The sequence below is a fragment of the Apodemus sylvaticus genome, chromosome 4, assembly GCF_947179515.1.
Source record: "Apodemus sylvaticus chromosome 4, mApoSyl1.1, whole genome shotgun sequence".
Classification (NCBI taxonomy): Eukaryota; Metazoa; Chordata; class Mammalia; order Rodentia; family Muridae; genus Apodemus; species Apodemus sylvaticus.
The window spans coordinates 20,720,122-20,747,883 of NC_067475.1; the positions used below are offsets into that span (position 1 = coordinate 20,720,122).

The 27,762-nt window shown below is 36.9% G+C and overlaps 1 protein-coding gene across 1 annotated transcript in view; it reads right to left on the bottom strand.

Moving 5' to 3' along the window:
- The window catches only part of Unc5c (unc-5 netrin receptor C), a 197,347-nt gene extending 170,156 nt beyond the window's left edge, over positions 1 to 27,191 (bottom strand). Inside the window, exon 1 of the mRNA XM_052178827.1 lies at positions 27,161 to 27,191. Within this exon, the coding sequence (XP_052034787.1) occupies positions 27,161 to 27,191 (31 nt within the window). The remainder of the gene's footprint in view (positions 1 to 27,160) is intronic.
- Positions 27,192 to 27,762: the final 571 nt, after the last annotated feature.

Here is a 27,762-nt window from a genome sequence, read left to right on the forward strand (position 1 = left end):
CTTCCTCCTACTTCTCCTCCTTCTCCTCTTTCCTCCAACACTCCTCCTCCCTCCACCTCTCCCTGGGTTTTTCTAATTAGCTCACTACATCCATGATCCTCCTGCCTCAGTTTCCCAAATGTTTCAATTATAAGTCTGCACCACCATACCCAGCTTCAATTCTTTTACAACCTATTCCCCTTTTATTTTTGCTTATTCTACAAAACTGAGCAACAGCAAACAACAAAAAAAAATCACTAAAAACCACAAACAAAAGCTGAGACAAAAATGAAAAACACTTAATAGGATTTAACGCTGATTTCCAGCTTCAACCTTATTTAGGTAATACTACACAGTTTTTTTTTCAATCAATATTTGTTCCACATTCTAAATCATATCTAATGCATTCATAATAGAGATACATATAAGACACAGAACTTAAGATAAAGCTTCAGATAAGGTATGCTTGGTGGTTTGTGAGCACAGAGGAGATTTCTGTGCTGTACTTTGAATAAAATGCAACAGCAGAGTTCTATCTAGATTTCAGAAAAGCTGGTGTACGAAGTGGCTCCAGATGCCAGACCCCACGCACAGGGGTGAACAAGACAGGGGATTCTCAGGGGACTTTGGACTTTTGGATGAGGTTAGAGCTGTGTTTTGTATTAGCACTTATACCACAAATTCAACTGTTTCCTATGGAGTCATTCACTGCCTTGTGAATACCACAGTGATCTCTCATTGCTCCTCAGGTGCCTCTTGCTGCGATTTCTAACAGCCAGAGGGATTGTTTGGAAAACATCTGTGAGACACTCCATCAGATCCCTTTGAAATGTTTTGGGCTCCTTTACCACACATTGCCTTCTCAGCCCATTCCCTATGCTGCATACTTAGGCTACTTGACTATACTGAGGATCCCTCCTGAAGTCTCATAAGTAGCTCTGAATGTATGTGTCTGTATATATCCACTTCCCTTCTGCCCCTAGAGAATCTATTCCTGACAGTTGTCTTGATATTTATTTTTCTACTTTCTTTTGTGATTTTTATCTTTTTCTTTTAACCTTATTTGTGAATGTCTTCTAAAAATCTGATTTTGATAAGAATAGAAACTAAAAAAAAAAAAAAAAAAAAAAAAAAAAAACCAAGATAATTCAGGGTAAAAGAGCCAAAAGTGACTAGTTTTTATTTTCATCCTGATTTGGCCAAACTGCTATAAATGTCCTTAGCACTGTTGGCAGCTTGGTCCTTGACAGAGGCCTGAGATGCCAGAAATGTTTAGGCCAAATATCTTTGGTTCTGTCTGGCCAGAGGCATGAAAGAAGGAAGGTCGGAAATCCATATCTCTTTTGCTGCAGAGGAGTACTGCTGTCCTGGAAACCCTACTCTGGAAGTGACTACAATTGTGAGGCAGCTGGGATGGGAAAAGGTGGTGTCCCCTAAAGGCATCCCACTTCTGGGAGGTCTCCTGCATTACACCAGCTCTGCTGTATTTCTTGAGCTGGAAGTTCCCTACAATAAAATAATTCTTTCTAAAGCTTATCTTCTGTAGTCTGTGACTTTATTCTTCAGATTCATCAGACAATAATCAGAAAGCCACTTTTTTAGGGAGACTGTTGGTTGATGAGGTTATGGGACCCTAGAGTCCAGAGCTAAGCTCACCTAGAGCTGACGAAGGCTTTATGGCTCACAAAGACATCCCAATATCTCTGTATCATTTTTTTCCCTCTCCTACTTTTAATGCTTGTTTTCACCAAAATAAAGCCTCAGTACACAGTGACTGGTACAAGATTTCATTCAACAAGTAGATAATGAGGAAATCAATGGCCTTCTGTTTTACTGAACAGTTGTTAGAATATTGAGCAGAGAATGAGAGAAATTTGTTAGGCTATTGAGTAAAAAATTAATTCCCAGGTGAATTAATGAAAGTGCCAGGGAAAAAACAAAACTGTGTCATATTAGTTTAAGCAATTATAGAAGCGATACAATTGTTTGGATGGCATAACCTAATCCAGTCAATGAAGATGAGACACGTGTAATCTGTATCTGGATTCTAGTTCTCATTTGAAGAATTTGGACTAAGCATCTTAATTATATTATATAAGCCAGTCTATATCTCAATATCAGACTTAAGAAAGATGAACTTTGATATTAAGAAGATGAGAAGGGGATCTCAGGGCTGTAGCCATCCAAGACAAATGGATTTATAAAACAATTCAAGAAGCAAAATAAGTTATATTTTAGCTAAGCATATCATAAATGCTCTGCAGGACTTGAGATAAAAGCATAAGTAAATGCCTGACTATTTCAAGGCTACAAATGAAGCTGATAGACTGTTAGATATATTTGTTAACCTGTAATTCCAAAACTTATTAATCTTCAGGTGGTTGGCAGTGAACAGAAATGACCCATTCTCTATATTCCCAACTTAATGAGGAATTTTGTCCACTCCTAGGTAGATCTCCCAGTCTAGTCCACAGTTGCATCTATGCTCCTACCAACATGGTTCCTTGTTCAGTCTCCACACCTGTGGATTTCCTTACATAGTGAATAGCAAAATTTATCACTGGGGTTACACATAACAGATAATAGTCCAATCAGACCAACTTAAGAAGAGATCTAGGAGTCCTGGTGGCCAATAACATAATTCAATATGGAAAACTGGTGGAGGGCACAGAGCTGGGTGGGGCAAAGTGAGAATCTTGTATAGCAGGATGCTCAGAGTATCTAGTCCTCTGCTCAAGGTATCAGTATGGCACAGTGAGGCAATCAAATTTCTTCACAGTAAAAGACCAAACAAGAAAGAATGGGAATAAAATGTAATGGATTACATAAAACGTAAACAAAGAAATGTCAAACTACCACATCACTACTTTGCAATCAGTTAAAAATCTCATGGTTGTTTCATCAGAATAATACAATATGTTGGACTAAATACTCAAGCTTTAAATCCAGAATTTCGATCACTGTGGAACAATGTAGAAAGCAACATTGTAACATGTTCTTAAAGTACATAAAGAACTTAAGAAGTGGGCATTTTAATAAACTTATCTTTTCTTCCTCCATTTATGGCATTTTCTACACTAGACACTCAAAACTATTTGGGTAACTTAGACAAATAACAGGCTAAACTAAATATCATTAGAAAAAAAAGAAATATAGAATAAGTAAAAGTGTTCTGATTCACCATAGAAATGCATCAAAATGGTTATGAAAGACATAAAGAAAACATATTAAAATTCATTTTAGTTAGAAATTAAAAACGATTATCAAAATGCTGTCTCTAAGATTCTTTAATATCATATCAGTTTGTTGACAATAAAGTAATGTACAGTTTTTAGTCTAAGACATAAGTGTACTCATATCAGAAATCAAAGTCGACTCCCTTTAAATATTAAAATTACTTTTATATTTTATGTTAAGCAGGAGACACATACAGGGCATTCTGGTAAATCAATATTTATGTTAGTTTTCAAGAGGATCACCCAAGAATCAGCAATCAATCTAGACATTAAAGTGTTTCTTTAATTTCAATAAAATAGGTTTTTTTCCTTTGTCCTAACTTACTAGGGAACCTCTTAAAATGCTGAAGTGATTCTGTATTTTATTGTGACCATCATTATCTTATGAGTGTATCAGTTAGGTCTGAAATACAGCTTTTAACACAGGTTCAGCTTCCTCTCTACATATCTTTGTCTTTATTAGTTCTTAAATGACAGCACCATTTTTTATCACTATCATTCATAATGCTGTCTACATCCATTCTACATGAGAAGAAATCCAAATACTTTAAGTCTGAGCCAAAGAAGACAAAAGCAGGAAAAAAATGGGTATCAAAACCAAACAAAAAATTAAAAGGGAAAAGAAAAATAAATCACCACCACCACCAACATCAACAACTGCTGATTCCCATGAGTCCTGTAGAGACCCTGACGACTTTCTTTGCCTTACCCATGAAGAATTGATATGGCTGTCTCCTGAGAGGCCCTGACGGTGCCTGACAAATACATAGGTGGGTGCTCTCAGCCAACCATTGAACTGAGGACAAGGTCCACAATGGAGGAGCTAGGAAAAGGACCCAAGGAGCTGAAGGGGTTTGCAGACCCGTAGGAGGAACAACAATATGAACCAAGCAGCAATCCCAGAGCTCCCAGGGACTAAACCACCAACCAAAGAGCACACATGGAGGGACCCATGGTTCCAGATGCATATGCAGCAGAGGATGGCCTTGTTGGACATTAAAGGGAGGAGAGGCCCTTGGTTCTGAGAAGGCTCCATGCCCCAATATAGGGGAATACCAGGACAGGGAAGCTGGAGTGGGTGGATTGGTGAGCAGGGGGGAGAGGTAATGGGTTAGGAAATATTAGGGGAGGGGAGAAACCAGAAAAGGGAACAACATTTGAAATGTAAATAAAGAATATAGCTAATAAAAAGTCATTAAAACATACCAAAAAAAAAAAAAAAGCTAATATCATTCTAGACTTGTAGGTCTCAATTCTGCAGAGTTACTTAACACTTGACACCACAGGTATAAGCAAATCACTACTCAGTAATATTCAGGGAGTGCAATCAAGGCCTTGATTATATGTGGATTGTAATAGCACTGAGGGAAAAGAATACTAAACAGTGACAAAGAGAGCAGATAGGTAGGCTTAGTTGGTGGGGGAGGTTGTATTTAATATCATTTTTTAAAAGCACACAATTTTCTGCCTTATAATGAACTACAGCCAATTACTTTCCCTCTGCTCTGATAAAAAGAGCTGTCCAACTGTTCAACATTTGCTTTACTAATTGAATGATCAATTATTCAAATAAATAATTCTGCTATCAAGCTCCGGGAAAACCTTGATGTGTTTTCTAGCCATAGCTACAGCAGAGTATACAGCAGCAGAGAGACTAAATCCAGATAGAATTCTGAAACATTCGCAGAAAATACCGCTAATTTGGAGATAATTTCCAGCAACTGGAACTGCTGCTCTGGCATCTCTGTAGATTCAGATCTTTCTCAGAGGCGGTTCCTCTCACCCTCTCGTAGTCTATGTCGTTGCTGACTAATTCACTGGCAAGTTTCACAGTATTCCTTAAGAACATGTACTTTGTTAGGTAATGGGTTTTAATGATTCGTCTAAATGTACTCATTCCTTGCTAGCAAAGAAAAACCTCTCCTAAGTTATCTTGGACCCCAGAGGACTTGGTGTGGAGTGGGGGTCCGTGGTGGCAGGGGAATTCTCAGCTGACAGAAGGCAGATGTGCCCTGTATTCATATCCTTCATTTAGATGGATTAATAGTAACTGAAGGTCACTCTATAGATTTGCTCTTTTAATGACAAAATAAGTTTGAAAAGAGTGACTGTGCGTATAAGCAGAAACTGTCCATATAGTGTTTTTAGGTAGCATTCAGAAGGTCTTTTAGTAGTATGTAACTTGCTTTGATTACACAAATACATATGCTTCTAAGCAAGTAGAGCTTACACTGCTGGGAGGACGCCCCCTTCTCAATCTCCACCCAGAGATCATTTCCCCACACAGGGTCAGGATGGAAATGTTTTAAATGGCTGTCATTCATGCTACTCCAGACAGAATCCTGTATTCTATGCACTCACTTCTTTTATCCATAAGTAAAAGTGTCTTGGTCAATAGGCACTGAAGGTTTGGGAATTTATATAGAGCCACTGTTACCTCGGACAGATCATTTTTCTCCCTGTTAGTAAATATGGTAGTGGTACTGAGAAGTTGAGTTTAAACAATTCAGATTAATTTGCATAGACCTCCAACTAAATTAAGCTATAAATGACTTTCAAAATATGGACTAAAAATTAGATTCTCAGATATGTTATGCTCTATTAATGGGAATACATTTACTGCACTAGGCAGAATTTTATTTTATATCTGATTGAAGTAGTGATGAAAGCCAGCATATCAGGCTTGCTCTAACATCCTAAGGCTATTACAGGTCACACATTTTGCATTTTCAAACTGTGGTTTATGGAAGACTTATTTAGTAAGAGTGAACCATGAGGCATAAAGAATGATTGCTATCATAGACATATTAGAAGAGTTGCGGAGTAAATTGCAATACCTTCCAGTATTTGGTATATCATAAATTAGCAATTGATACTTAGTGAGTGAATAACTGTTGGCAGTTTTAATCCATTCAAACTGCATTTAGTTATGTTTTTTCACAGTCAATGGGAGATTAGAGCAATCATGTCATTCAAAAAGTTTTGATAAGAATAAAAATGTCAGTTTTTAAAAATTGGTATTGCCAGTGTAGCAGTATAAGGCAAAACCAGAGCAGGGAAGTGGGAAGGGGTGTGTGGGAGAACAGGGGGAGGGAAGAGGGCACCCTCTTTCAGGGAGTGGGGGACCAGAAAAGGGGAAATCATTTGAGATGTAAATAAAAAATATATCAAATAAAATTTAAAAAAAGTTGGAAAAAAAATTGGTATTGCAGTTTGTTGATGGTACAAACCATAATGTTTTAAAGGCTAGATAAAGTTGCTTGGATTCTGATATGTGTGTCCTGAATTATATTTGTCATTGGGTTTCCTGTAGAAAGCTTAAAACTTCAACCAGTGGTTACTGGTATCAATATTTTGTTTGAAGACAAATTGGGTGGAGATTGAAGGCAAATTGTTTGGCTCTTGATTTAAGTAATATAAACATATGGTTTTATAATGAGGGACTAAATATTCATCCTGAGATTAAGTTTATTGGTTCTGATATATGTAATTTAAAGATTATTGGTGTAAGAGGGCAAGATAATAGGGGGAAAGAATAGACAATAAAGTAATAGTCTGATCAATAATAAATGGGATACTAAGGAACACCCTAGAGATTCGTGCCTCCAAGTTCACTTAAGTCTCAATGTACTTTACATTTCAAATCATATTTCACAAAACAAGTGATAGGATTACACTCCTAAATCCATAAGCATTGATTTTTGTCTCTGCCACAGATGCATGCTGTGCACTATTGGGGAATTTGCTAAAATGGGTTTAGAGCATTCACCAACTACAGTAGAGCAGGCACTATTTTTATAAACTTGGTAAAGTCTCTAATAAGCAATTATCTATGTTCTAAAGAACATAACATTAAGCTCTGCACAAGCCTTTCTGAGTATGCTCATGACTCCTTCTTATTTCTACCTCGTTTCTATTTTTTTCCCATCCACTGTTGCAGAGGCCTCCTACTCCCCATGGGGAAGATCCTGCTCTCTAAAAATCACAGCACACGCGTGTGAGCTTTCAGAATGGTTTTAGCAAATATCCCCAGTGGACTCTGGGAAGCTTGCCTTCCAGTTAGAGAAAAAAGCACTGCTCAAACAGGCTATTATTTTCACTGATAGGTTGACCCCCTCTCCTTGTGGAATTTTGGGTTTATTTTCACATGATTTAGTTTCAGGGACTATAGATAAAAAAAAAACAAACAAACACAAAACAGCTATCAGAATGATAAGAAATTGACTTCTAAGGCAGGATAAGGCGTCTCTAAGAGCACAGAACCCCAGATAGGAAGGTGACATGCCTGTTACAGGCTTTTGTTAACCACTGCTCAGAGTAGTCAGTGGGATGGCAGATGTGATAAGAGGTATCAGTAGTCACCAAGCTTGGTGGCCCACGAAGTAAGATGATTGCTATTATCATAGCGTTAGTTTCACTTACCAGCTTCTCTTTCAAGAGAAGATCATATCTGATTCAAAGTTCCTGCTTTGAGATTTTGTTTTGTTTTGTTTTGTTTTCCTTTCATGTGTTCTAGGCTAACTCATCTCTGTTTTGCCTACTTTGAAAAAAATAATCGTATTTTGCCATATCTTCTCAGGGTTTAGTTTTTGTTGGAGTCATTCTTCTATGTATATCTATTTTAAACATTTATATATCAGTGTGTGTATGTTTGCATGCACCTGTGTAAATATTTATAATTGTACCATTACACAAGTAGGGAAGAGAGAGGACAATTTGTGGGAGTAATGTCTTTTCAATGTGTGTTTTATAGGATAAAACCCAGGTTTTCAGACCTGGTGGCAAGCACCTTTACCAACTGTTTCATCAATCCTCTCATTTAGTTTTTAAATTTATTTAAGATATACTTTGAAATCATCTTTCTCTGGCTGTCAAAAACACTATAGAACAGCTAAATTTATTTTGGAAAGGAAATCAAGTTAATTAATAGTTTATGTCTCATTAACATGGTCAAACTTAAAGAGATTAAGAATTACATTGTTTAAAAAACTTTTGGGATCATTTATATAATTATTGCAAGTTATTTTTCATAAACTAATGAAATTTTATCCATATTAAGTGGATATTTCAGAATTCCCTGATAACTAATCTCAAATTTCCTGAAAAGCTAATATTCTTATCTTTTTATGTGACAACATTTTTGTGACTTTTAGAGTATAAAAAAAAGTTCCCATAAAGACTTAGTCATCTCTGATTTCTAAGAATAAGCTATTAAATACAGGTTTATATGTAGCTAAAAATGTTGAGCCTACTTAATTAACTTGGCTTCAATAAAGAAAGACTTAAGAAAAGACTATTAGATAAGTACAATGTCAAAATTTGTATTTTCTTCCATTTTTTCATATCTAAAACCCCTATTACAATAAGAATTCATTAGGTACATAATTTCTACTAAAATAATTTTATTTGGCACATAGGAAAAGGAAAAGACAGAGTTAGGAGTTTTGTTTTTTAGTTCAAATATTAAACATCACCATTGGGTGTTAATATATTTTCAATAAGATTTCACTTTGAACCTTATCTGTGTGGTTAGATTTTTTAGAACTACGATGGAAAGATGATCAGCAACTTGAATTGTTATGGGGTAGCAGGGATGTAGCTTTGCTTCTAGGTATAAATCCTTTCCATTAACAAACACCCATAGTACCATCTGAGATATAGGAAAAGCATCATCATCACAGAGAGGCACATTGACTCTGTTCTGTGAAATTATTCATGTGGGCATGAAATGGCTCTAAGTCCATGGCAGACCTGCTGTGGAAAGAAAATGGGTGCATGTGTGCCTGAGGAACGGTCAAGTTGCTGGAAGAAACAGCACTGGAAGGAGCAGCCAATGCTATCCTCAAGTCTTCCTGCTTTATCTTTTCAAATAAACATCACTGTTGTGGCTTCTCTGAGAACAAAAATCATTGTGGCAGCAGTACCACTACATTTATACCATAAGCCTTGCCTACAAGATTCTAACCTGAATAGCTTTGACATTAACAACAACTGTGTTAAAACTTGAAGACTATGTCCTAGATCCCATGCCAGGATATAATAGTTAGTTATACAGCTTATTTATATTATAGCTTACTTTGATATTTTGAGTTCTTTATTGTCAGTAATAGAGTTGTAAGAATATATATCAAGTATTACATATTTAACAGCTATATAGGTGGCATGATAACTGCTTACATTTATTCAAACATATATGTAAGTATATACATCTATAAAACAAAACAATGAACCCCACTAGAACATTTCACTGGGACTAGAGACTGACCTGACTACCTAGGCTCCGAGAGAAGGGACTATTGTGTTTGTGTGGCATCTGTTCCATGCCACTTGGTTTTATATGTTACCCTGGGATGTATGAAAAAGCACAGATGTAGAAAGAACAGTTGGGTAGTGACAGGATCTTAGTCTATAAGAAAGCTGCCAAAGCATCTACCCTCAAGGCCAGGAGCCTGGATGAAGCTAAGTATGAACTGCTTGTTTAGCTTAGGTGGGAATGCGTTTGTACAGGACAAGAGGAACATTGTTCACCTCTAGAGTGAGCATTTGGCAAACACAAAGTTAGTTTACAAGGATCTTTTTTTTTGACTTTCAGAACACAGTCACATTTTATATGACTTAAAGCTTAATAACTTTAGAAGTCTTCATTAAAGGTTACATATAAATAAAAATATAAATTTAGATATATTGAATGCTTTATTAATAACGAGAAAAGATTTGATAAGTTAAAGTCTGCCTATTGAAAGATAACAGATTAGAAAAATAACTCAATTTTTCCCCTTACCCTCCTGGCTTGATTCCATAATATTTTTTTTTTCTGAATTTGTCATTATCCAGGTTTCAAGGGTCTTTTTCATATCCCAAAGATTTCCCATTCAGTATGTGTGTGTGTGTGTGTGTGTGTGTGTGTGTGTGTGTGTGTCTGTAAAAGAAGTGGGAAGGGATGGGTGGGAGGACAGGGGAAGAGAAGGGGGCTTACGGGACTTTCGGGGAGTGGGGGGGGCTAGAAAAGGGAAATCATTTGAAATGTAAATAAATTATATCGAATTAAAAAAAAAAGAAAAAAAAAGAAAATCAGGCAAATAATTTTCAGAGCAGCTACACACTATGGATTAAAATTCCTTTAATGATGTTCCTGACATGCATTCTTATTGGAATAAACATATAGTAAGTGAAATCACTGTGGAAAACACCCTGAAAATTCATATTCCTCTTTCCCAATTTAGGAAATGGAAAGTATCTTTACTGACTTTCATGTCTTTTCATTGTATATGGAAATGTCATGCATATTTCATGCTAAGGTCCTCTTTCTCATTGAAGTCATGGACATCATCTTGAATGTTTTTATTTGTTGTACTACCTTGCAAGAGAAGAAACTGGAGCTATCTAGTGTAACTTTGTATACATCAATCCTTTGTGAACATTTCTAATCATGCTTATGTGTTTATTAGTACATTCACACTTGCTTTGAAGTCGTAGGGTTTGTGTAGGACCCTCACATAGAGTACTATCTATGTATACACCCCTTTGGCGATAGGATAAATGGCCTTGTGATGTTTTAAAGTCTAAATTGATTTCCTTTTTAGCCATTGCTTTATCAATGCCTGACTAAATGTGAAGGCAGAGTGAGCAACTTCCTCAGGGTGCCCTGCTTCTGATGGGTTAGCTGTCAAATGCACCATTGTCCAAATTACACTGCTACTGTAGAATTCCTGCTAAGAAACAATTTACTGCAGCATTGGGCTATCAATCTTGTGGGCTGTGTTAGTTTTGGGGAATCAAAATCTGATTAACTTACAGCAGATACCCAGCAGTTCCTACTGTTGCTTTCCCCAGATTGCCATTCAGTATACTGTTAGCAGGATCCAATAACAGGGCCCTGTACAAAAGCATCCATGGGATAAATGGTGTACAGTGCTGTCTAAATGAATGCATTATCACAGTCAAAAAATGTTTGAAATAAAGAATAAAAGGAAAAAACTAAATTGTTAATATTCTATCATATTTTACTTCTTACATCAAAGGACACAGGTAAATAAAGTGTGTGTGTGTGTGTGTGTGTGTGTGTGTGTGTGTGTGTGCGCGCTTTATATATACAAGAACATGCTGGCCAGTGTTTATGTCAACTTGATATAAGGCAGGATAATCAGGGAAGAAGGAATCTTAATCAAGAAAATACCTTTACAAGATTGGCCTGTAGGCAAATCTGGAGAGTATTTTCTTGACATATGATTAATGTGTGAAGTCTCAGTCCATTGTGAGCAGTTCTACCACTGGTCAGGTTGTCCTGGGTATGTTAGAAAACAAACTGGTCAAGCTAAAAGGAGCGAGTATCTAAGCAGCTTCTATATCAGTTCATGCCTCAAGTTCCTGCTTTGACTTCCCCTTAGGATGGACTATGACTGCAATCTGTAATCTGAAATAACCCCCTTATCTATCCTACTTTTGGTCATGGTGTCTTGTCACACTAACAGAAACTTGAGAACCCTAAGACAAAAAGATTTCTAATGAATATATATATATATATATATATATATATATATATATATATATATATAAATTTTAGTCAGCTATCATTTAAAAAAATTGTCAGTCAGTTGTGACAAAAGAATAATCACTCTTAAGTATGTGTACATGGGTTGTATTTACTGTTGTTATTAAATGCTTTAAAACAGTGTGATGCTCTTCTCTGGTGCTAGAGTTCACTTTCTAACACCTGCATAGGACATCTCCAGCTCTAGGGAATGAAACTCCTCTGCCCTGTGAGAACACTCATACCTACACTCATGCACATTCTCTCCCCCTCCTCCCTGGCTCACATAATTAAAAATACTAAAAGTGAACAGTATAAAGTAAGACAATGGGATTGTTTTATTCAATTATTGTTTTGTAATTGTTTTATTCAATTATTACTTTAATTACTCTATACAACAACTTAATGAATCTGCTTACTGTTACCTACATGCATATCAATATAAAATCACAGGATAGCAAATCAAGATGTCTTTGATAAGAAAATGTCAGGATGGTTACTCCTCATTGAATATGAGGCAGTTGAATGCTAGGCTTAATTTAATCACCACACTCAAGACAAGACCTGGCATCACTTCATTATTGCATTTATGATACTATTAGTCCCTATATTTGCCAACTTAATTGAAGCACAATAATGTTTTATTATAAATGTTCCTATTGTTAATACTTGGAGAAATGGACTTTCTCATTATACTGGCTAATAACCGTGCATGTAATCTTTCCCTCTGCATTCTCAGTAAGATCCACTGGTTTCCGACTCACACCAGGATACTCAATATCTTTCATTTAAAATGTAGAGAAGATGCTCTTTATGACTTCATTTTATTAAAAACTTTTGTAAATAGCATGTTTCATCTACTTCATAAATGGACATTTATTAAATTAGTATGAATATGATCTAATTCCACACGTCTTATTATACAAAAATATATAAACATGCATATTTTATGTTCACAAGCATATTTAAATAAGATTCATACAAAAGCCTGCAAAAAGGGTATCATTAAGCAGACAAGAGGACTAAACATTTTCCTAACACTCAGCCCGTGTATACCTACTTTTTAAATTCAAATTCATTTGAGGGATAGTTTCATAATAATAGTTACTGGTAAATTCTGCATTCACTGTTGATAAGACAAAGTGCTTATAGCATCATAGAAAGAATTTAAAATGATTACATGTACAGAAACACCATTTGAAGAATTAAGCAAAGGAGACAGAGACTACTGTGGGGGTGGGAAGGGGAGGAGATAATAATGTTTCAACAGATTCTTCGAGTACTTCTTGCTTAGGTGGGAGTTCATTATCAGGAATGGTGAACATATTCATATTGCAGAACACGGATGAGTAGGAAGAAACACAGAGTCATTGGTGTAGCTAGAATATAAGTATCAGGTGCATGAATATAGCTAATGGCTGGAGAGTTAGTGAGAAGGCTTGAAAGGCCACAGAGTATTACATTATTAAACCCAGTACCACGAATGAGCTTCAGTCATATAAGTAGTTGGTCAAGAAGGGCCCTGAAAACTCCCTCCAAACATCCAAGCTATTTCTACTGCACTTGGTTGCATACTAGAACTAGATGGTAAGACTAGCACAAAACACATCACAAACTTTGTTTCCACGACAGAGAAATCAAGCTAGAACAGAACCAAAAGCTTCTTACCTACAGACTAGATTCATAGTGTCAAAAGACACTATGCAAGTTCCGGGGGAGCAAAGCTACCAACCCATTTACTTAGCTGTGGATCCTGTAAACTACACTATCAGCTGGCTAAGAAAAAATTAGACCCACTGGTGCAATGTGGTGGGTACCAGGTCAAAAACCTGTGGTTAGAGAAATCACAGATCCTTGTCAGGAACAGTTATTTTGATAAATGGGTATGGTTTTCTTATCAGATTGCCTTCTACATATCTATGTTTGTGCTCACAGAATAGTGTTGCCTTTATCTGCAGTCAGAGAAGCTTCTTTGTATAGCAGGCAGCAAAATGTAAAAGAATAAGTAACTTTTGAATGTTCAGGTCAAAGTGGAACATCTAAAGTTCAGGGAATATCGCAGAAGAGGAGGCAGAAATACTGTAAGAGAGAAAAATGTGGAATGTGGTGGGATGTTGTCTTCCTGGCCTGACATGACCATTTATCTTTGGAACTCTCAATATCTGTGATTACCTACTCAAGACCTATCCAAAAGTGGGCCCATGAAGAGTCTGTCTCTGATGGTGGGACAGCTTACCAGGCCCCACCACTCTCTGAGAATCTATAGGGAGTTAATGGCTACTGAGAAAGTTAGATATATTTTATCCAGTGTTATTGTGACTCTTCGGTTGCCTACAAGCTATTCTAATGAAATGCATTGGAACACCAAAAGAGAAACATAAAAACAGAAGTGTAATATACTTGGGAAGAGACAGGGAAGAGTGGGGTGAGGCTAAGAAAGGATAACAGAGGTCAAAGATGATCAAAATATATTCTTTACACATATGAGAATGTCATAGTAATTGTGACATTTTATTTTGTACAATTGTTATGTATAATTAACATATATCAATAAAAAAGAAATTTGAATCATCTCATGGCAGGAGGTCATTATTCTTGAAAAGTTGAATGGCAGGGGAAGCCTGAAAAAATAGTAACTTCAGAGCAGATGGAGAACAAAGTTGCATCATCTTTAAAGGCCGAGTTGAAAGGCTCAGATCTCTGGTTGGATCTGGGTGGTGTCAGGGAGAGACTAGCTAAGAATAAAATCTGTGCCTTGACAGTCTAGTGCTGCCAATGAATAGATGAGGATGTTAAGAACTGAAGAGAATTTGAAAGGGACAGAAGAGACATGAGCTACTTCATGCTGCACTGATGTCTAGAGTAGACTGGAACTGACTTAGCAGCAATGGCAGATCTTCCAGAGGGAGGTGAGATGTCCTCCAAAGTCAAAACAGCACTCAGGAGGAGAAGAAAGGAGGATCACCATAAAATTGAGACCAGCTTAGTGTACAAAGTAAGTTCTAGGCTAGTATGAGCTTCAGAGTAAGATCCTGGGCGGTGGGTGGGGTGTTACAACAGACTCCCTATATATACTATCTGCCTCCAGAGCTCGGCACATATGCAAACAAATGCATGACTACATTGTTTATGATTTCCTCATACATATATGTATATTGTATATACATGTATATGGATAATACATTTCTCATTAGCTATAGTATTAGTATATTTTATTTGTAGAATCATAGAAAAATAAGCAGTTGTGTATTGCTCAATTTCATTTTGTTATTGCAAGACAAAATTTTTATTCATATTTGTTATTATTTTTTTATTACTGACCAACTAAAGTCAAATGTTTTTTCAGTGATGGTTCCTGGTTCTAAAGAAAGAGGGCTTTAGTAGCTCAAGTGGTCATTCTACAGTTCCACAAATTCAAACAACAGACACGTCCATTACTACCAAGGAAGTGGTTTTCTGATTTTAGACAGAAAAAGCAAATTCTGCTTATAAAATGCCATGAAAGGGCTCTTACAAATCCTTCTAACTGAAAACAAAATTACTGTTTTTACTACCTAAAGTTCATCTTCAGAGTTTGCTAGTTGCTGAAGCTGCAGTTCCCAGCAAATGCTCACAGTAGACAGTTTATTTAGATATTTCCTCAATACCAAGTTATACTTCTCTGAGAAATGCAACTCCATCTTTTTTTAAAATTTAATATCTTCGATTTCTAATATGTCCACAATTGTCCTCTTTGGACATATTTTAATAGCCATCATTGCTTAGTAATAGCTAATTAATAAATAACACACTCAGCAAATAATTTTTGTATTTTTCTGAGAGAGATCAGGCTCTGAGAGCTTAAAAGCTGTCACAAAGTATACAACCTAAAGAGTTCTCAAGGATGAGAGATTCTTACTATGTTGAGCCATTAAAAAATCTCTAGTCTTCTTCAAGTAACCACTCCTTTTTCTCTACATAGTGTGTCTGTTAATGGAACCACTAGAACAGCTGACACTAATTAGAATCTTGGACTGACCCATTTCTGGCCAGCCATGAAATCCACCGTGTTCACATCACCCCCATCTCTCTCCATTTTCTCTAATACAGACCACTGTCTGCAGTTACCTTGGTTACAGCTTCCTGTCTCCCCACTGTTTTCTGTCACACATGCCTTTTCACTGTAGCACTGTCCTTTGATCTGGCTTTGCTGAGCACACTCAGCTCACCTGTAAACTTTGGGCGTGTATGACTTTGGACATTTCCAATTTCATTCCCTGTTCTTTTTAAATTCTTCATGTTTCTTTAAGAGTCCGTTTCCTGTGTTCCCCTTAACATGTTTCAGACAAACTTACTCAGGAACAGTGGCTAGCATCTTGGGTTGGAATGTCAAAAGCACTGGCCTGTGGCATCATGGCTTCACTGTGGAGGGAGCTATTCCTACCTCCAGCTCTAAAGGCCCTCACTTTTGCCTCATTTACTCTTATGGTAGTAAAACCTCTTTGACCTTATCTCAGTGAGGATGTGTGTGATTAAGAACGAAGATATAAACCTATGTAAGATGCCAGCAGACCTGAGGATTCATGCAAAGGCTTGGGTATTTATCACGATGCTAACTAATCTAAACTCTGGTCATCTAGGGATTATCCTCTTTTACTATTTATGTAAATAAAACGTAAGGCTTAAAAACTAGCAATTTAAAATCTAAAAGAAAAAATATATTCTTATCCACTTAAAAATAATATTTTAAAACCACATTTATGCTTCATTAACTGGTTTCCTATTTGCTTGAATTCAATATATAAGAATAAATAGACATCTGAAAATTATTGACATATTTCCAAGCACTGTTTGCCCCCATTGCCCTTTCAAACTGTGAAAACAAGTGCTTTTCCATTCTAACTGCATGCGAAGCTAACAGCTCAACATTAAAGAATTTGAAAATAATGCCTTATCAAAAAATAGGAAAGAATAGACAAAGGGAAAACTTCCTTGCTGTTTGCTCTATGAACTACTATTTCCAAACCTGTCAAAGTACAAGGTGAGATTCTCTCCTACCCCACCCTGTGATAATGTGTCTTAAATGTCAATTCAGTATAGTTTTCTATGTTAGCTGGCAGAGGTCCCTGTCTTAAAATATTTTCACTTGTAATAACTTGATTACTTCAAGGAGCTTGCTTTTCAGTGGGAAATGTCTAAATGATTGACTGTTCCCCAAAAGCATAGGGATGATTTCCAAGCTATGTTTTTCAAGACAGTTAGGCAGATAAGTAAAACCCATAATAATTCTATTGAAGAGATGCATAGTCCAACATTTGTTCCATGGGGATATTTTTCATATTCAGTGAGTAAGCACATTTGCTTTAACATTGAAAACTACCTAACAAAAATGATCTATTTTTTATGTGAATGCTATAAACATTAAACCTGCCACATTAATAACAATAATACAGAAAAGGATGCTGAGAAATAGGAATCCAGGAACATGAAGGATGATATAAATTAAAAAAAACAACTACAAACACCAATAATCAGACAGCAAAAAAGGACAGTAATTTACCCAGCTGACACAACATAAAACTAGCCAATGTAGTGCATGATGTTTATCTTTGCTATAATTTTTGGAACATAAAACCATACCTTGATTAAAAGTCTGATCTATTATTCATGGGATGGTTTTAGAGAATTTGTTTATAAATTTGTGTATACAAACAGATGCAAACTAGTCATCTCAGAACAGGTGGGAAAATCAAAATCCCCAGTAAAACTGACAAACAATCCAATTTGCTTCTTGAAAGATAACGTGTGCTAACTGAAAACAACCAACAAGGAAATTAGACGTGGGGCTTTGGGCTGTTAACTTTTGGGGTTTAAGTCTTTGCACTTATTTTACTATGGTTCCAGCAACTGCTTCCTTTCTTGATAACCTATGGAGATGGGTCCAAGACATGGTGACGATGTTTATGATGCTGGTATCCTGGGCAGTCACATTCATATTTAGAATACTTGTGCCATGGACACACATATTTTCATGTAATTTATTCCTTTAAGAATCCTCATCCTGTCTCCATTCTAGAGTGAGGACACAGAAGGCTGAAGTGGGAAGTATGGGACAAACTCAAACACAATTGTAACATGGTGCTAGCAGGATACAAACACAGCCATTCTGACTCCACAGTTAAGCTTTCAAGTTCCATGCCATCCCCTCCCTTGAGAGTCATAGAATACTCATCCCTCTAATAATAACAGCAATTAATAAGCACCTGTGTTACACAGTGAATTGTTTCTAGAGTCTACCAGTTAAGGGTACTTTTATTTATTTATTTATTTATTTATTTATTTATTTATTTATTTATTTATTTATTTCCGTAAAATTCTTTGTAAGGCAGGGAAAAAAATGCTGAAAAAAAATCTGCCCTAAGCACACTGTCATCTCCCAGTTGGGAATTCTGTGTACCTGCTATTAGTCAAAAACACTTGTCCATAGCTATGCTAGAGCAATCAAATGAAGGGGGTTACACTGCAAATATATGTATAAACCAGGGCACATGGTTATATAGGCCACAACCCACACAAAGGTTTTAAGAAGGAAATCTGGTCAATTCTAACACTAGCAACCACAGTTAACATGGTTTTCCAAGGTTTATCTTCCCTACAATCTAGTGATCACAGGTTTCCCTCTTTGGTATGAAAAGGAAAAACATCTAAGTATCAGGACATATATGTGGCAAATATCTCAATACTAAACATTTAAGCATTAGTCAAGGAAATAATTAAAAAAAATAGGTCCTCACATGGATTTTATTTCTTGCATAGAGAGGGCTATGCTAAATTGAGACCATGACACATCCTTTGAAAGTCTGTTGTTCTTTATTGTAGGCAATAGCAACATGTGTCTCTGGGGAATATTGTCATCTGATTAATATAATGGGTGAATTTAATTTTTAATTTTAAATTAAACTTTTTGATTAAAGTTTTAGATTAATAAGTGATAATTCTCTTGATAGAATAATTTTAAGTACATTTGGAACAACTTGAGTATGTAAATTTACTTTTCAAATGCAAATTTATAAAATTCAATACAGATCATGTGCTTGCAATGAAAATTTAGCATATGAATTGGTGGTTATAAATTCACAAATTCAATTTCAAAGACACTGTTAAGAGGGGGAATGTACAATATTTCGCTAATAGTTTTAAAATATTAGTTACATGTTGAAATGACATTTTAGATATACTGAAATATTAGTGAGAATATTTTCAGCCAATTCTTTTTATTGTTTTCAGTGTAGCCATATGAATGTTGTAAGGTACATACATAATGCAGTACACATTGTCGTTTATTGGTTAGGACACTTCTCGAATGTAAGATTGTAAATTCAGTCTTTGTCTTAAGATGCTTTCTATAGTATTTCTCAAAGGTACTAAAATGTTATTGATTCTCAATCAGGATCTTTATTCCCACTGTTACTGTACAAAAGTTTCATTCTGATACATTATTGAGGGGACTCACAGAGAGAAACCAACTTAAACTCAAAGGGAAATCTGGGAGTCTATGTGATATTTAACTCATTCCACTGCTCCAGACATCATCGGTAGGTTGGAGTTGTATCTGATGAAATGCTTAAAATGAAAGTAGTAGGACAATAAACCCAAGGTAAGGCACATTCATAACATGTTCAGAACTGCTAAGCAAACATATCCATGTGAAGACATTGGACATCATTTTCATTCTGAGCATAAAACATACAAACTCTGTTGGACTCTAACATTGTTTCTTACAACCTCTAGACTCAAAAGATAAACTAGAACGAAGCTTCCACACAGGAAATACCAGCAAATGGCTGAGCATCTCAGTATCACCAGTGTCCTGAGTTGCAGTTCACTTTCGTACAGTCTTCATTGCCCTTCCTAACCCTTTAACTCTTGATTTCTAGCTCTCTAGATGGAGTAGACTCCGTCACCAATAAAAGCTTCTTCTAGTGTCAAAAGTTAAGACTTCTAAATGAGTTCTAACAGGTTAATACGTACATAGTACTTTACATTTTCCATAGTACTTCCATATAACTAATTCACAATAACATCTTGAGAGGCTTGGTAATCTTTTACAGAGCAAAGATCTAAGATTCAAAGAGGTTAGATGTCCTCTAATGTGACACGTTTTAGAAACTCATAATTCTGGGTCTGCAAATAATCTAAATCATTTTCCAGTAAATTATGCTGATTGTCACTTTATGGCAATCATAAAAATTATGCTGAGCTATTTTCACATATTAAATCATTTCTAAAAGATGTGCCAGACAATCAGATATTTATCATATCTTCACAATATATCTCTCATTTCTTCCCCTGTCAATAGCACTTATTGTACTCTTAGAAATCCATATATATCATTAAATTTATACATAAATGATCCAATAGGCATTGTTGTAACTACTTTAATAGTGACTAATCTTTCATTGTTGTAAATGTCTTTTATATGCAAACTATCATATTAACTTTGTGAAAATGAAAATACTCTTAAAGAGGTCATCATCATAGTGGTTTTGAAATGACAGTTGAAAAATAGTTGAATTGTTCCTTTCTTGTTTGGACAGAGATGAACACACATTCTCAATATTATCCAATTTCTGAGGACTCGCTTCTTTCACCTCGGCATATTTGATTATTTTTAAATCACAAAGTTAGTTCCAGTATCCGCAATGAGCCCATAGGAAATAGTTAATCAATAATATTTTAGGCCCAGAGAAATTCTTATAATTAGCATGATTAGTTATTAATTAGATTTAAAATAGCAGAAACTTAGGGTACAGTCTAAACACCTGGCTGAATATTCCTGAAAAGTATTTGAATTATCCAAACACCTTTTCAACCTTTCATCTACCATACAAATACACTCACTGAAAAGTACCTCAAAAGTGTTAGAAAGAAAATAGGGAATTTTTAAATTACCATATGCTTTATAACCCAGTTAATATATATTACCTTCTTGAAAGTTTTGAGGCTATATTGACCTGTGACTATTGAAAAGCAAAATTCTCCCAGGAGGATATAAATAATATATATACATCTCTATGTTCCCCCAAGGGAAATTCCTTCAGATCAGCATGGGTGGTAGTGAATGTCTGCAAATGCTCCCTTTAACCTGGAAATAAAAGAGAAAAGAAACACAAGGGATTTCTACCCTCAAGGAAGCACAGTAAGTCATTGGCCAAGATTTATTCCATGTCTTGTGTGTCACTTCGTGATAAAATGCAAGGTGGTTTCAGGACAGATGGAAGAGTTAGTTGGTGCAGAAAGGCTGAGAGTCATGCCTGTTGACTGCAATTGTGTTCCCTTTCCAAGATATTCAGAGTTATTATCTTAAAGATACCAAAGGTCAAAACATCAAATGTTGAGGGAACAGAAGCAAATTGACTTTTCTAAGATGGAATTGTCACAGTTTGGTCATAGTAGCTGATGGAATAGTGCTGTTGGAACAATCAAGGGGGAAATAGCAGGGAAGCCTTTTAAACACTAATTTGACAAAGCTTATAACACACACCATGTGAGTTGACATAATAATCACACAGACTGCTGTATTTCTATAATTTTCCCGGGAAGTTTCAAAGTTAAAGTGATCCAGTTATCACTCTGATCTTGATTAGGAATCACCACTGAGTACCATTAACATTTACAAATACTTAATTTCATGTTGCTTCTAAATATCGCATGAGGGTATTATTTCTGTGGTCTAATTAGCCATCCTATCTCTGAATTATGGACATGATGATTTTATCAGAATTATGTGGTGAATACTTAGTATGCTTTTATTTCCTTCCTGTGACCATTAATTCATTTCAAATTTAAAATCTAAAATTGGCCTTTTTTCAAATGTTTTATGATAGCCTTCTATTGCATAGACTGGCTTTAAAAATAGAATACAACTACTAATTTCTATTCAATTCATTTTTTAACCAAACAAACTTATTGTGAATCTCACCTGTAGACATCAAAACCCAGAGAACAACTTAACTATGGTTGAAGTTAAGGTGGTAGCTTTCAAAAATGAAAGTAGTCTCTGGATAGTCTCATTAAGACAGAGAAAAGGAAGTGAAGTTGTAAACCTTGGTAGCTAAGAACACTTTACTTTTAAAAAAGCCTGTATTGAGTTACTTTTTTAGGTTAGTATACAAAGTAATGGGTTTCATGTGACATACACACTGTCTTTCACTTGACACTTCTCCCAACAACCCCTTCCCCTTCCATTCCTTTCCTCCATTCCTTTGTCTCTTTCTGTTTTCTTGTTACATGTATTCCATTTCCCTCTCTACGTTCCTTATCACCTCTCCTTCTTCTCAAAGGATCCCTTTGCTAATTCCCTGTGTAAGAACAGAGTTACATGGAGTACACTTAATGCCTGGCCTTTCAGTCATGCTTTGAATATATGGAAATCACATCGACATTGTGAACCTCATCTTCACTGCAGATTTCCACTCCATTTGATATATTAAATCTTGTGTCTGCTTCTTTTTTTTATTTTATCTTATTTTAATTAATTATTTTATTTATTTACATGTTGTTCCCCTTCTTGTCTCCCATCCATGGGCCCTCCACCCCATTCCCCTCCCCTTCACCTCTAAGAGAGTTCTTCCCTACCCACCCACCCACCTACTCCCACCTCATCCCTACAGCATCTCTCTTCTTTGTCGCATCAAGCTTCCATGGGACCAAGCACATCCCCTCCCACTGAGGCCAGACAAGGCAGTCCACTGCTACATATGTAGTGGGGACCATGGACCAGCCCATGCATGTTCTTTAGTTGGTGGCTTAGTCCCTGGGAGCTCTGCAAGGCCAAGTTAGTTGATACTGTTGTTATCCCTTTCAAACATTGTCTCAGAGAGGTTTTTGAGAATGGCACCCACAGCTTCAGAGGTGAACAGAAGGCTCAGTTAGAAGCAGACACAAAAGTCACATAAGTCCCCTTCCTGTTTTCCCATCTACCCCTTCCCACTTCCCTGTTCTGGTTTTGCCCCATACTGCTACACTGAGTCTTTCCAGAACCAGGGGCCACTCCTCTGTTCTTCTTGTACCTCATTTGATGTGTGAAATGTTTGAAAGGAATGAAGGAGAAGGTGGGGAGATACCTTTGCCATTGAGATGCCAAATTAAGTTCAGACTTCATTTTAGAGAACCTGATCTAAGTTTGAACTCAGGTAAACTAACAGGATGGGTACCTAGTATTAGTTTCCAAGTTTTTCCCCAACAAAACCCGAATCTAGCTCCAGTCTCTAGGCTGAACCCTAACAAGACCAGCTTCTCAGGTAATACCCCCAACAGGACCTGTGTCTTCACGTTATTCCACCAACAAATCTGCACCCCAAGGTTACAAGCACACCCTCTGCCTAATGACCACCAATGCAGAAGGGAGAACAAGTTAAATGTATGACATAACTCACAGTACAGCCAATTATGTTAAAGGACAGAATAGCTTTCCAATTAGATTCTTGCTTTTTATTATAAAGCCTTGCCCCAATAGACTTTTTGGGTTCCTCCACCATCAAAACCTTTCTGAGTGAAGGTGGTACATTAGGTGGGCATGATCTATCTTGAATAGAATTAAATACCCTGTTGTGAGTTGCATCAAATAGGCTCCTGTCTGTCTTTTGGGGGATTACTAACATTTTCCTGGCACAATATCATCAGATCTTCTCTGTACTATGAAGAAAATGTCTCTTATCAGAACCCTTTGCATGGTGGAGCAAAGATGTCCAGTTTCCCAGTCAAAGGATGGGAACCCCCCAGTATGTACAGGGTTTACTTTCACAGCAAGAGCACAAATGCTGCTTCTGTGATTTCTAGAGATAGATTAGGACCTGGGCTAGAAAAGATCTTTGCTGAGACAGGTATGTCATAGCACCTGTCCTTAGGTTAATCAGAAAATGTGGTATGAATACATAATGACAGCTCAGACATCTGCCATGTTTTTCACATTTGTCATTATCTGGACTTATTCTTGTCCTTGGTTGGTGAGATCCCACTATTAACTAGAATGAACACTCTGCTACAGGAAGCTAGTTAGAAGCAACTCAGAAATTTAGGAGAATTGATTGTAGGACAGAAATGGACTGAGGATCAGTAAATAAATTAATTAATAACTTCTATTTCCTCAAAGACTTACACTGAAAACAACAGGCTGCAAAGATGGTTTCATTAAAAAATAACAAGCCCCTGCTCACCAGGGGATACACTGGGGCACACAGAAACAAAAAATTCCTTAATCATTGCTCAAATAGGTCAGCTAGAATTAATTCAAAGGGTGAAGTTTCAGTGTGAAGTCTCCATTTCTCCTCAGCCTGTTTCTACAGGCCCTTCATCTGTCTAGTATGTAAACAGTGTAGAGAAGCCCTCTGTGCCGGGCTGGCCATTTGGCCATGTTTTGTGTGTATTAGGATGAAAGTGGGCCATATCCTGTAGAGTCAAATTGGAGCTTGGATCATTGCCTAGACAGCTGTACAAAAAGACTGCTATTTGAATCCAAAGTTATCCATGTACTAGTGTGGTCCTGTTTCATCACCTTGCTCGAGCCACAGAGCCATTAATGCAACCGGGTGGTCAAAATGCTGGTCACCGTTACAATGAGGCTATTTGTCTTTTGCACAGATTCTAGCACAGCATGATGAACTTTATGTTCATGCATAGACCTTCATTTCTTTGTAAATTACAAAGAACCTTTACACCAACAGTGAGAGGCACTAATCCATGCTAGACTACAGTTGTTCTTGTTCACCCCTAGGACCTGTCTGTAGGTATGCTGTTTCCCAGCAGGATGTCCCTCATTCTCTTCCATATCAAAGCTAAGGAGCATACTGTTCCAACAAAAGGGCTGCTTTCATTTATGACTAACTGGTGGCGGCTGTGGTGATAGTCCCATCCTTTCCTGTTTAGAGCAGAGTAGTGTCTATTGGGTTGGAAATTTCCTGAGTGCTCAGCTGTTTATTACTCCTTCTATATAAAAATGGCCAAATCATTTCCTGGTCCAAGAGACAAATGGAAATGCTTATTTCCTACCCCAAACCACCAAGAACCAACCCTGAGTGAATCAAGCAAAGGGTTTTTCTAAGCCCCAGGAGCCTTCCAGCTGGGCAGCAGGGTCCATGCTGCTGGATCTTTGAGTCTCACTGAGCTGTCCTGTGAGACTGGGGCTCTCAGTGTCCATTAATTTCTCCTGTTCTTAGTTGCTGTGACTGGAGCCCTCAGAAATGTTCAGAAAGGTCTCCCGAATGATCTTCTGGGTTTCTATGTCTATGGTGATTTCAGTAGTCATAGGAGAATAAGAAATGATGAACCCTTAAGTATCAGAAAATAAGATTCAGCATTGATAATTGTTCATCAGCTATAAGCTCTTTGGTAACTGTCCCTTCCCCCACAGCATTGAGCTGGCTGGCAGCCCCCACTCTTCCCACTCTTCTGCTGGTGTTATCTCTGGCCCTTGTTCCTTGGGAACAATATGGTGCTTTCACCTTGATGACCAAGACTGCCTCAGGGCAGTCTCACCTGGAGGCCAGCAGAGACCTGCCAGACTGGAAGCAGATGACCCGCTGAGAAATGGAGCCAAGGAGTTCTCGGCCTGCTCCTTGATGTTGGGGGGCAGGGTTGTTTTCTAAAGACTATACATCTTGGCAAAATAATATTAAAGTCAGTCTTGATCGGCAACCGTAGCCTCGACTCAATTTCTCTTTCGCCCCCTTCCCGTTTACCCCCAGAATTCTCTTCCAGGTACCCGGTTCGCATGTGGCCGCAGGCAGCTACAGGTAACATATCCCAGAGCTCTGGGATAGGGAGGCAGTGTGGATATACTATTGGAAAGTCTCTAGAATGTCTATTAACTCTACTGAATATATAAAGTACAACGACTTGTATTTTATTTTCATAAAGAGCCTATCTCTATATCAACTTTTACTTGGTGTAAACAATTTTTTTTTAAAAAGTATAGCAATAGTGGTGATGTGGAGATGCTATGTGCCAAGCAGTGCCTAAATGCATCACACTCCCACTGGGCTAATTTAGCTTATATTTAGCTCATCTAATATTTATAACTACTTTATGAGGTAGGTGCTATCATAATACCTTTTAGGCACGAAGGAATTAGAGCTCTGAAAATGTAGAAAAACTGTCATTTTCTAAGAAGTGCCAAAAGCTCAACTTTGATAAAGAGTCCCAGATTCTAGGCATCCAGAATTTAAGTGTCAGGGCAAATGCAGCAGGAGGAGGAAGGTGGAGAGTTTTCTCTGTGTTGCTCTGTGTCTTGTCTGGTTTCTTAAAGAGCATAAAATAGATTCTATCTGTAGTTCCAAGACTTGCAAGTACTTTACACAAAGTGAGAACATGAACAAATCCCCAGGTTAATGGGCTGCGCCCCTCACACTTGAACCAATCTGTAAGGCTTTCCACTAAACAATTAAGAGACACAGGAACTTACTTGTGATCTTCAGCTAAACCCTTCCTATCAATGAGTTTTAAATAGCTTCATTAGAGAAAAGTCAGTAAGAAATCACAGAGGCACCTGAAGGATTCTTTTAAATTAAGCCCTCAGGCAAAAAGCATGATTACTTTACATCCCTCCTAATTTCTCACTAATAATTAGTTTTCAAATGTATACAAATTACAGTCTCCCAAAATAGAGAAAGTATCCTGATCAGCATAAACTGCGCTCAAAGAGTGTGTGCAACTTGCACGGATTTTCGAATAATCACTAACGCCTAAGCTGTGGCTAGTAATGCCCTTAAAATCTGATCCTTTGGACAGATACACACACAACAGAAAATGTCTAATTTTTACTCTTCTGGTTTTAACCTGGACTTCAGTAAGCAAAGTGCATTTAAATTAGTGTATAAAGCAGAGTGGGCATTAGTGAGCATCACTGAGACAGCTACCCAGGGCATGTCTTCAGAATCCTGCCGCGTCTTATCACCATGGCCGTACTCATCGGTGAATTCTGCTCCATCTTCATAACTCAATGTGTCCAATCCCACATTCATTCCACAAAACTGCCATCTTTATTGTACCCTTGGGATAAAGCTTCACAATAAGAACTAGCTAAGTGTAGTTCTCCATTTCTTTCTGCAGGCCATGCATCTGTTGCATTAGATATCATGCCTCCTGATCCACCCCAGCCCCAAAGGGAAAGAATTTGTATCACTAAGCATATGCAAATTGAAGCAAAGATCAAGACCATTTATCTGTGTCATCAAACCAATGACTCTTCAGAATATTAGAGCAGGTATTCTCTACTGGTGCAAACTAGAATTTACCTTTTCCATGAACCAAAGTTACAACCAAGAGAATATGCCCCTCCCCCAACCTTTAATAATGAGTTCTTGCCCCATTCTAAAGACCAAACACTGCAAATAATCTACCAGTTTAGCAAGATGTAGTTTAATTCACTAATACTTACCTCCATTGTAGATTAATTCACATTCACTCATTCAGCAATTGAGATTCTACTACATACAAGTCCTTATCTATGGGTAAATCTTACTATAGCAGGGAACTCTCCATATTGACTATCTGTAGCATTCTTAACCACTACTGATTTCCTAACAAATTCCATTTGAGAAAGAAAAATACTGCATTTTAATTATTTGTTTTGACACAGTGATGAAGACATACCTCCTGTTTCTTGTTTCTGCTTCAAATTACATATTTCCAGAAGACAATAGGGCATTGATTTTTAACCACAAGTAAACAAGGCATCTGGACTTTGTCTTAATGAGATAAAGTTTAGTCTGTGCTTTCTCAGTGGGATGGATTTTGCTATTTAATTGGTAGCAAAAAAAAAAAAAAAAACCCACACAAAAAAAACTTCAGTAATATGTCCTTTGTCTGCCAGCAGTGAATTCTGTGTGGGAACAGAGTTCCTGAAGAAATCTTCAGATAGAAATGCTGTCTTAGAACTAATTAGATAAAAAATCTCAGGGAAAAAATGTTATTCATAACTTGAGAGGAAATTTGAAAATATTATTGTACTCTATGATTTCCTTGAATAACAGAGAAAAA